Below are 12,186 nucleotides of genomic sequence, written 5' to 3' on the forward strand. Positions count from 1 at the left end.
TTAACTTACTATCATTTTGAAATTCTGTTTTTATTTTTGCTATTGAGTTTGGGTAATTTTTTATTACCTTGACTTCTAGATCACTGATCTGTTCTTTTGCATCTCTAATCTGCTGTTGTTTCCCTCTAGTATATTTTTCAGTTACTGTATTCTTCATGTGTGATTTAAAAAGAAAATACAGTCTATTCCTTTAAGTCCTCAGAAGACATGATGTATGTCATAGACCCCAGTTTCTTCTTTGACTTTGGGACTAATTTACTCTGTGCTTTTTTCCAAAGCATCTCCTCCTTGTCATCATGATCTCTAAGAGGCAGTTGTGTGATACTGGAGGGAGGAGCTTAGTCCAATGGACAGTTTTATACAGGCTACTGTGAAACTTGATATATTATGCCAGCCCTGAATGCCAACTTCCCTCAACCCAAATTTTTAGGTTTCCCACATTTATTGTTTATATGTGAAATTTTGATGCTGCCACTAAAAAACAAATCAGATTTCTAGCAGTGTTTTCAGAGATGATTTCTTAGGTGAGACACACATGCACACACATGCTCTTCTCCAAAAAGAAGTAGAAAAGAAAGATCAATACTTTTTGTAGATGTATGGCATATCTGCAGAAGAATGCAAAAGAATACGATAATAGCAGTTGCCTCTGCAAGGGTATACTGGTTAGCTGTGCACAGATATAGAAAGATAGACTAATTTGTATATCCTTTAAAAAAATCTTTTTAATTCTATGCTCTGTCAATATAATTCCATAGCTAGATTATATTATCTTTTCAAAAAATGATTAAAATTTTAAAATAAGTAATCCCAGGCCCCCACACAACTGTTTTATATATGTGTGCTTTCTATTTTCCTGTCCGCAGATAGTTTTATATGGTTGCATTTATTTTTTTATACCTACATCCAGTTAAGATACTTTTAATTGTATGTATCAGAAACCTTATCTCAAACTAACTTAAAATGGTTGTTTATTTTTTCATGTGTGTAGAAATTGGCGGCAGTTATAAATATGGTAATGACCAAATAGTTCATTTATACGATAAGAACCTGGCTGTCTCTGCTTCTTAGTATTTACTTTATCCCAAGAGTTTTTTATTTTAGAAGTCATATGGCTGCCAGTGACAATCAGGGCTATAGCATTCCTGTTCTGTCTGGTGGGAGGTAGAAATAGAGAGAAAGGGAGACATTAAGAGACCCCCATCAGACCTGCCCCAAGCATGGAATGTAAGTTCCCATTAGGACTGATAAGGCCAACTTAGGTCACGTAACCAGGGAGATGACATGTGCTAATTGGATTTATCCACTCATACTACAGCTAACTGGGTTTAGGGATACCTTCCCATGAACAAAATCAGGATTCATTTAGTAAGGAAGAAGGAAGAATGGCTGTCTGGGTAGGCAGCCAACAGAGTTCACTACAATGCCTTTAAAAATCTGTGTTTTTCTGATGATACTAAAAAAATGTGTCTGCTGTATAAAACATTTGGAAAATAAAGCATATTGGGAGAAGGAACTAAAAAAAGGCACCCTACTACCTCTATCTAGAAAAGTACTTTGCTGTGTTTTTCTTCTATATATAGTTTTTACATAGTTGAGACCATATATCTCATCATTTTATATTTTAATGTTGTAGAATAGTCTGTTGACTAGATGTATATTTATTTGTTTAACAATTTGTCTACTACTGAGTGTTCAAGTAGTTACTGGGTTTTACTATAATAATCTATACAACAGTGAACATTATGGAGCATAAAGCATTTCATTTCTGTTATTTCCCTCAAAATTACTTCTCAGCATAAAGCTACTGTTCAAAATAATTAACCACATGTATGACTTTCATAACATAGTTTTTCTTTCTGAAAGAATTGTATCAGCTTAAACTGCTATCAGACTGTGAGTGAACTAGTTTCATTTTAACCACTCCATCACTGAGTGCTGTCATTTAAAAATTAATGACCAATTTACTACATGTAAAGTGATAAAATCCCTTTTGACATGATCCTTATGTTGGTGTCATTATCCGTATCCTGTTTTGCTTGGGGTTTCATCTACTCCAGGGATCTGCAGAGACTTGGAGAACTTCAGTCTGAACTGGCAGGAGTAGCCGACTTCTCAGCTACCTACCTTCAATGTCAGCTTCTTCTCATCAAGGTTGGTTTGGATCCATTTTGTTCATGACTGTGTTCGTAAGAGTGTTTGAGGCCGTAAGTGGAAAAATAAATGGTCTTACATCATGGAGAAATTATTATGTAGTCTATAATTTAATTAATGTCTGCTTCTAATTAAAGAGTTGTTAAATTATAGGAATTTGAATTTTTTTAATTTGGGAGAATTCATCATTATATAATTAGAACTGATTAGATAACCATTTTCATTAGAATCCCAGTAATTTTGTTTTTATAATTTGATTAGCAAAGAACTTCTATGAATATCTACATTATTTTCTTAAAATGCCAATTTCACTTTGAAAGTCACATTACGGAGAGGTTGATTTCATTGCTCCTAAAAGGACCGAGTTTGCTGGCATTTAATACTAGGTGGTGAGAACACACACACACATACGCATGCGCACACACACACATGGTCTCCAAGAAGCTGTTTCAGTTTGCTGAGTTGAAAACTCATTAAATTAGTCCACTAGGCTTCAGCTTCTGCATACAGCAGAGTTCTACTATAAATCTAGGAGACCCCCTTCTCACTAAATAAGCCTTTTTCTTGGCTTCAGTTCCATGTTGTTAGTCTTCAAAGTGATTAGTGACCACAGAGTTAATGGAGGAGTCAGAAATTATTTCCCACCCTAAAGTATGTGAGCTCTGAGTTGTGCATGTGAAGGTGGGTAGGTACTCTGAAGTGGGTTGGGATTTAAGCAGCCCTGTTCAACTACATAGATTCTTTCAAATGTATATGCCTATGTAAACACCACCAAATCAAGATGCTGCACATTTCCATTGCCCCAAAATGTTCCCTCATGTCCCTTTGCAAAGTTGTTAGGCTTTTCCAAGCTTCTGTGAAACAGGGCTAACAATAACTCTGCCATGTAAGGATTGGTAAGGATCAGTGTGGTGAAAGCCCTTGGTCTGAGTGCCATGTCCATGTTGGTCCTTCTTCCTGGGCTTGCTGTCTTCTCCACAGAGGAAAGCTTGGGAGAATCATCCACTTTCTTACAGTAGGAAAGGAAAGAGATTACTCTTACAAAGAATACAGAGCTATGTTGTTTACTCAGTGTCATGGAGTGGCAAGGTAGGTAAGGGGCCCAGACTTAGAACTGAGGCAGGCAAGTGTTTGATAATAAGGAAGAGCTAAGTAAACGGCGGCGCATCTACTCATCAGTGTATCCTCTAGGAATGATTCTCATGAAGAACTATACAACACAGACAAAATACAATGTAATGTTACTTACAAGAAAAAAATTTCTTCTGCTTTTAGACTACAACTATATAAAAACATAAGTATGCAAAATGATAGGAAGTAAATACTCAAAAACAATAACTCTTAAGGGTGGTATGATTTTTTGGTGGTTTAAAAATGTCTATTTCTATAGTGAAGATCTGCCAGTTGAATACACCAGTTACCATATACATGTGACTACTGAGCACTAGAAATGTTAGTTCAAATTAGTGCCAAATGCCCACTGGATTTCTTAGACTTAGCATGAGAAAAGAATGTAAGCTCTCATTAAAATTTTAAAAATACTGATTGTATATCTTGGATATACTGGGTTAAATTATTTAAATTAATTTCACCCACTTCTCTCTCTTTGCTTTAAAAATGTGGCTACTAGAAAATGTAAAATTAAATGTGTTGCTTGTGTTATATTTCTGCTGGGCATGAATTAGTGTAGGTTTTCTATAATGTCATTAGATTATGTATGTAGTTAAGAGGAACCATGACAATAAGATACTAGAGCAGAGGTTTAGATGAGAGTTGAGAGATGGGGCCATGTAGGTGGACAGGGGAAGAGAGGGATGGAAAGTAAAATCTGTGGTTCTAAGTGATTATTTTGAATGTAGAGAGATTGAGAGGGGAAGGGATGTAGGAAAGCTTCTTGGTTTCTGTTTTCTAAGTTGTAAGGTGGTGGAGCTGTTCAAACGATTGTGAGTGTGGTGCAAAGGAAAAAGAACCCCAGTCAAGGAAGAAGGGTGTAGGCATTCAGGGCAGTCCAATGAGTCTGGGAACAAGGAAGGCTCAGCACGTTGGGAGCTGGCCTCCCTGGACCTTCTGGTGAGGCCTTCATGGCTCCTGTTCTCTGCTTGTAAGCACTAGTTTGGGACATAAGGCCTTTGGGCCAGGAATTGGATTGAATGGGGAAGACTAACCTAGCCCAAACCGTCAGTCTCCTTTTTCTCCATAATAGGTAGGGCTTATTAATAGGTTTAAAGAATAAGATTGAGAAGAAGTCCTCATCCAGTAGATTTTCAAAGCAAAATACACACCTAAATCTCACATGATACGCCCACCTTTCTGACCTCTGTATTTTGTTCTTGCCTTATTTGTCTCTGTAGGCCTTGCAGGAAAAGCTGTGGAATGTGGCTGCGCCCTTGTATGTGAAGCAGAGCGATTTGGCCTCAGCAGCAGCAAAACAAGTAAGTGTACTGAGACCTTCTCCCCGGCGGGATCTCTGTCTGGGACTGTCTGGTCTGTGTCGGAGCCAGAGGCCTTCACGTGGCTCCACGCCTTTGCTGTGGCCTCCCCACTTTCAGCCTGTGCCTGGAGTTAGTGATATGAGAAGTGGCTTAATTAGGGCACACAACATTGGCTTTGGAGTCAGGGGACCTGGGTTCTAGTCCCAGATCTGTCTCTAATTGGCTGGCGACATTGGGCAAGTTACTATGTAATCTTCCTGGATTTTTCTTTCTCTGTAAAATATGGCAACTGAGTTAGTCGATTTCTAAGATTCTTTTGTGTTCTAAAATATTAGTTTGTATTTTAGATATCCTAAAATCCAGTAAAATACTATCACAAATTTTTCATCAGAAAGTGTACTTGAATTCACTGTGAGGTGATTTATATTTTTAGCCTGTACCATCTTTTGAATGTTAAAAGGTCCTTATATTTTTCCTCAGTTCATTAACTAGCATTTGATTTTCTTTACCTTGCATTTCTTTCTTTCTGGCTTTGAGCAGTTTCCCTTCATTCTTTCGTATTGGGATTTGGTGAACTCTTTTAATGTCTTCTGGATAGTGAGTTAGTGTATGACCGGTGATTATGACCAAGTAGAAGCTATTGATGGAGACTGTGATTGTTACATTATGGTTTGCTAAGTGATTTCAAGTTTATTGTCATAAACTCTCACAATATCATTAGGAATAGTACCATTTGGAATAAGTATTGAGTCCATTTTACAGATGAAACAGTTAAGGCTTAGCAAAGTTAAATTTATAGAGCTAGAGGTAGTAGAGTCAGGTACTTGAGCCCAGATTTTTTTTCTTTCCAGTATTCTTGACCTCTCTCTCAGACCTGCTATGTGGGTTACTTGTCGCATAGAGTAGAGCCCCTAAATGGGCCATGTTGGGAGGAGTAGGGCCACAGAACAGTAGTCTGTAAGAAAGAGAAAAGAGGAAATACCATTGCTGTGTGCCAGGTACTGTGCTAAGCACCATGTAATCCTTTACATTGTACAGTGTTGGTGCTGTTTCTTTATAGATAGGGAAACTGAGGCAACATGTAATTAAGTAACTTGTTTTATTGCCAGTTGTAGGAAGGCCTAGAGTTATTTCTCCATCCCTAAAGCCTTCAAAGGAAGGCAAGCACAGAAGGGTTGAACAGAGGCAATATTTGGGTAGAATAGAGCAGAAGCTTCAGATACACTGGGTTTGAGCTGAGAACATAGACACAGTTTTCTGAACTTACTCCCTTCCCAAGCTCTCTTGACAGACCAGGCCCATAGAACAGTCTGTCTGGATGATTAACAAGGAGCTGATGGTTCCTGATGCTAATTCTTGAAGATATTTGCTTGGGTTTCCCATACATAGTATATATTCATTTGTTCTCATAGCACAGTGAGTTTGATTTAGGGTTACAAGCAGTACTTTCCCCAAGCAATGTTTCTTCAGTGATTAAATTTTCACATCTTCACATTATCAACTGAACTGACCTTATTACCAGATGAAAGTATTTTTTTTTTTTTTTTTTTTTGAGAGGGCATCTCTCATATTTATTGATCAAATGGTTGTTAACAACAATAAAATTCAGTATAGGGGGGTCAATGCTCAATGTACAATCATTAATCCATCTCAAGTCTAATTCTCGTCATTCTCCAATCTTCTGAAGCATAACGAACAAGTTCTTACATGGTGAACGAATTCTTACAGAGTGAATAAATTCTTACATGGTGAACAGTACAAGGGCAGTCATCACAGAAACTTTCGGTTTTGATCATGCAATATGACCTATAAACCATCAGGTCAAATATGAATATTCATTTGATTTTTGTACTTGATTTATATGTTGATCCCACATTTCTCCTATTATTATTATTATTTTTATTTTTAATAAAATGCTGAAGTGGTAGGTAGATGCAAGATAAAGGTAGAAAACATAGTTTAGTGCTGTAAGAAGGCAAATGTAGATGATCAGATGATCAGGTGTGTGCCTATGGACTAAGTATTAATCCAGGCTAGACAAGGGCAGCAAGACATCCACGGATGCAGAAGATTTCTCTCAAAGCAGGGGGGATGAGGTTCTGAGCCTCACCTCTGTTGATCCCCAAATTCTCACCTGATGGCCCCCCTGCGACTGTGCCTGTCTTAGGTTGTTCCTCCCTTGAGGAATCTTACCCGTCTCTGGCTAACCAGTCATCTTCCGGGGCCATACAGGGAAATGTAAAGTTGGTAAGTGAGAGAGAAGCCATATTGTTTGCAAAGGTTAGCTTTTTACTTCTTTGCAGATTTATGCCCTGTGGCTTCTATGCCCAGCACTTGTCTCGAGGTATCTTTACCACCTGGAGGAATTATGATACTCGGTAAATTCGATATGAGGCACGAATTCTATTTAAAGTTTGTAATTAGGAAGGAAGAAGAAAAGCTATAGATGTAGCATATGAAGGAAACTTGGGAGGATTGATTATTTCTTTGACATATCTTCTTGTATAGTACCTTAAGTATGTATAGGTTTTAAACTACTAACTAATTTGCACACACATATTGACATAATAGGAATACGGTGACATAAACAAAGCAAATCTATAATTACCAGCCATCTCCAGTGAAGCCAAGAAAACCATTTAGGCACCCTAGGCATTTGTGAAAATTTATCTATGATATGATGGATATTTTCCAACTGTACTTGAACCATCAGACAAATTAAAGCAGCCCATTTCTGGGATCTGTTCACATCCCATATGTTCTTTTAACCATAGATAGTCTATAGTCATGAGATTTTGGGGTGCTACAACTTGCACCCCTCCCAACTCCTGGTTGAGTTCCAACAGTACAGATCCAGTCAAATTCGTTGTCTCACTATATGCACATGCCAGCCTAGACATCTCCCTCCTCCTTCTTATGGCAAGTCCAGGAGATGGTGGGCTGGATGCAGCCACAACCGCAGCATCGTCCGGATCCCTGTGGAGGCTTTTTGATGATCATCCCCCGGCACGAGTCCTCCAGAGAGTGCTGATGCCGGAAGCTCCTCCTCATATCGTATCTTAGTTCATTTTCTGGGTATCCAAGCTAGGCCTTGATCTTCTGCGTAGAAACAAACAGACCCTTTGCCCACACTTTGACATGCCCTCTATACCACTGTGCAGAACTCATTGGAGGTCAGCACACAGTAACTGCTTTTTTTTTTTTTTTTTAATTAAGAGAAAGGAATATTATCAGAAAAGAGTACCTCCATAGCTGATCATCTGACACCCTTTAAGTGATCAACATTAAGGATATTTAAAGCATGCGTTGATCTTTGATTTACCAATAGTTTTATCCTATCAAGGAGTAATCCCCCTTTTCTTTCTTTCTTTCTTTTTTTTTTTTTTAATTTTTAATCTACACTTACCTGAAGAATACTATGTTTACTATGCTCTCCCCTATATCAGGTCCCCCCTAACAACCACATTACGGTTACTGTCCATCAGCTTAGCAAAATGTTGTAGAGTCACTACTTGTCCTCTCTGTGTTGTGCAGCCCACCCTCCCCTTTCTCCCTCCCCCCCATGCATGCTAATCTTAATACCCCCCTTCTTCTTCCCCCCCTTATCCCTCCCTGCCCACCCATCCTCCCCAGTTCCTTTCCCTTTGGTACCTGTTAGTCCATTTTTGGGTTCTGTAGTTCTGCTGCTGTATTGTTCCTTCAGTTTTTCCTTTGTTCCTATACTCCTCAGATGAGTGAAATCATTTGGTATTTCTCTTTCTCCGCTTGGCTTATTTCACTGAGCATAATACTCTCCAGCTCCATCCATGTTGCTGCAAATGGTTGGATTTTTCCACTTCTTATGGCTGAGTAGTATTCCATTGTGTATATGTACCACATCTTCTTTATCCATTCATCTACAGATGGACATTTAGGTTGCTTCCAATTCTTGGCTATTGTAAATAGTGCTGCGATAAACATAGGAGTGCATCTGTCTTTCTCAAACTTGATTGCTGCGTTCTTAGGGTAAATTCCTAGGAGTGGAATTCCTGGGTCAAATGGTAGGTCTGTTTTGAGCATTTTGATGCACCTCCATACTGCTTTCCACAATGGTTGAACTAATTTACATTCCCACCAGCAGTGTAGGAGGGTTCCCCTTTCTCCACAGCCTCGCCAACATTTGTTGTTGTTTGTCTTTTGGATGGCAGCTATCCTTACTGGTGTGAGGTGATACCTCATTGTAGTTTTAATTTGCATTTCTCTGATAATTAGCGATGTGGAGCATCTTTTCATGTGTCTCTTGGCCATCTGTATTTCTTTTTTGGAGAACTGTCTGTTCAGTTCCTCTGCCCATTTTTTAATTGGGTTATTTGTTTTTTGTTTGTTGAGGCGTGTGAGCTCTTTATATATTCTGGACGTCAAGCCTTTATCAGATCTGTCATTTTCAAATATATTCTCCCATACTGTAGGGTTCCTTTTTGTTCTATTGATGGTGTCTTTCGCTGTACAGAAGCTTTTCAGCTTAATGTAGTCCCACTTGCTCATTTTTGCTGTTGTTTTCCTTGCCCGGGGAGATATGTTCAAGAAGAGATCACTCATGTTTATGTCTAAGAGGTTTTTGCCTATGTTTTTTTCCAAGAGTTTAATGGTTTCGTGACTTACATTCAGGTCTTTGATCCATTTTGAGTTTACCTTTGTATATGGGGTTAGACAATGGTCCAGTTTCATTCTCCTACATGTAGCTGTCCAGTTTTGCCAGCACCATCTGTTGAAGAGACTGTCATTTTGCCATTGTATGTCCATGGCTCCTTTATCAAATATTAATTGACCATATATGTTTGGGTTAATTTCTGGGGTCTCTAATCTGTTCCACTGGTCTGTGGCTCTGTTCTTGTGCCAGTACCAAATTGTCTTGATTACTATGGCTTTGTAGTAGAGCTTGAAGTTGGGGAGTGAGATCCCCCCTACTTTATTCTTCTTTTTCAGGATTGCTTTGGCTATTCGGGGTCTTTGGTGTTTCCATATGAATTTTTGAATTATTTGTTCCAATTCATTGAAGAATGTTGCTGGTAATTTGAGAGGGATTGCATCAAATTTGTATATTGCTTTCGGCATGATGGCCATTTTGACGATATTAATTCTTCCTAGCCATGAGCATGGGATGAGTTTCCATTTATTAGTGTCCCCTTTAATTTCTCTTAAGAGTGACTTGTAGTTTTCAGAGTATAAGTCTTTCACTTCCTTGGTTAGGTTTATTCCTAGGTATTTTATTCTTTTTGATGCAATGGTGAATGGAATTGTTTTCCTGATTTCTCTTTCTATTGATTCGTTGTTAGTGTATAGGAAAGCTACAGATTTCTGTGTGTTGATTTTGTATCCTGCAACTTTGCTGTATTCCGATATCAGTTCTAGTAGTTTTGGAGTGGAGTCTTTAGGGTTTTTTATGTACAGTATCATATCATCTGCAAATAGTGACAGTTTAACTTCTTCTTTACCAATCTGGATTCCTTGTATTTCTTTGTTTTGTCTGATTGCCGTGGCTAGGACCTCCAGTACTATGTTAAATAACAGTGGGGAGAGTGGGCATCCCTGTCTGGTTCCCGATCTCAGTGGAAATGCTTTCAGCTTCTCGCTGTTCAGTATAATGCTGGCTGTGGGTTTATCATATATGGCCTTTATTATGTTGAGGTACTTGCCCTCTATTCCCATTTTGCTGAGAGTTTTTATCATGAATGGATGTTGAATTTTGTCAAATGCTTTTTCAGCATCTATGGAGATGATCATGTGGTTTTTGTCTTTCTTTTTATTGATGTGGTGGATGATGTTGATGGATTTTCGAATGTTGTACCATCCTTGCATCCCTGGGATGAACCCCACTTGGTCATGGTGTATGATCCTTTTGATATACTGTTGAATTCTGTTTGCTAATATTTTATTGAGTATTTTTGCATCTACGTTCATCAGGGATATTGGTCTGTAATTTTCTTTTTTGGTGGGGTCTTTGCCTGGTTTTGGTATTAGGGTGATGTTGGCTTCATAGAATGAGTTTGGGAGTATTCCCTCTTCTTCTATTTTGTGGAACACTTTAAGGAGAATGGGTATTATGTCTTCTCTGTGTGTCTGATAAAATTCCGAGGTAAATCCGTCCGGCCCCGGGGTTTTGTTCTTGGGTAGTTTTTTGATTACTGTTTCAATTTCTTTGCTTGTAATTGGTTTGTTTAACTTTTGTGTTTCTTCCTTGGTCAGTCTTGGGAGGTTGTATTTTTCTAGGAAGTTGTCCATTTCTTCTAGGTTTTCCAGCTTGTTGGCATATAGGTTTTCATAGTAGTCTTTAATAATTCTTTGTATTTCTGTGGAGTCTGTCGTGATTTTTCCATTCTCATTTCTGATTATGTTGATTTGTGTTGACTCTCTTTTTCTCTTAATAAGTTGGGCTAGAGGCTTATCTATTTTGTTTATTTTCTCAAAGAACCAGCTCTTGGTTTCGTTGATTTTTGCTATTGTTTTATTCTTCTCAATTTTGTTTATTTCTTCTCTGATCTTTATTATGTCCCTCCTTCTGCTGACTCTAGGCCTCATTTGTTCTTCTTTTTCCAGTTTTAATAATTGTGATGTTAGACTATTCATTTGGGATTGTTCTTCCTTCTTCAAGTGTGCCTGGATTGCTATATACTTTCCTCTTAAGACTGCTTTCGCTGCATCCCACAGAAGTTGGGGCTTAGTGTTGTTGTTGTCATTTGTTTCTATATATTCCTTGATCTCTATTTTGATTTGTTCATTGATCCATTGATTATTTAGTAGCATGTTGTTAAGCCTCCATGTGTTTGTGAGCCTTTTTGTTTTCTTTGTAGAATTTATTTCTACTTTCATACCTTTGTGGTCTGAAAAATTGGTTGGTAGAATTTCAATATTGTGGAATTTACTGAGGCTCTTTTTGTGAGCTAGTATGTGGTCTATTCTGGAGAATGTTCCATGTGCACTTGAGAAGAATGTATATCCTGTTGCTTTTGGATGTAAAGTTCTATAGATGTCTATTAGGTCCATCTGTTCTAGTGTGTTGTTCAGTGCCTGTGTGTCTTTACTTATTTTCTGCCCGGTGGATCTATCCTTTGGGGTGAGTGGTGTGTTGAAGTCTCCTACAATGAATGCATTGCAGTCTATTTCCCTCTTTAGTTCTGTTAGTATTTGCTTCACATATGCTGGTGCTCCTGTATTGGGTGCATATATATTTAGAATGGTTATATCCTCTTGTTGGACTAAGCCCTTTATCATTATGTAGTGGCCTTCTTTATCTCTTGTTACTTTCTTTGTTTTGAAGTCTATTTTGTCTGATATTAGTACTGCAACCCCTGCTTTCTTCTCACTGTTGTTTGCCTGAAATATGTTTTTCCATCCCTTGACTTTTAGTCTATGCTTATCTTTGGGTTTAAGGTGAGTTTCTTGTAAGCAGCATATAGATGGGTCTTGCTTTTTTATCCATTCTATTACTCTATGTCTTTTGATTGGTGCATTAAGTCCATTTACATTTAGGGTGACTATTGAAAGATATGTACTTATTGCCATTGCAGGCTTTAGATTCGTGGTTACCAAAGGTTCAAGGTTAGCTTCTTTAGTATCTTAC

General features: G+C 38.1%; 1 protein-coding gene across 1 annotated transcript in view; it reads left to right on the forward strand.

The window, feature by feature from the left end:
- Nucleotides 1-12,186, forward strand: part of INTS4 (integrator complex subunit 4) — a 147,155-nt gene that overhangs the window by 115,294 nt on the left and 19,675 nt on the right. Inside the window, exons 16-17 of the mRNA XM_073215971.1 lie at nucleotides 2,061-2,154; nucleotides 4,506-4,586. Coding sequence (XP_073072072.1) covers nucleotides 2,061-2,154; nucleotides 4,506-4,586 — 175 coding nt within the window. The remainder of the gene's footprint in view (nucleotides 1-2,060; nucleotides 2,155-4,505; nucleotides 4,587-12,186) is intronic.

The sequence above is a fragment of the Manis javanica genome, chromosome 11 (genome assembly GCF_040802235.1).
Source record: "Manis javanica isolate MJ-LG chromosome 11, MJ_LKY, whole genome shotgun sequence".
Classification (NCBI taxonomy): domain Eukaryota; kingdom Metazoa; phylum Chordata; class Mammalia; order Pholidota; family Manidae; genus Manis; species Manis javanica.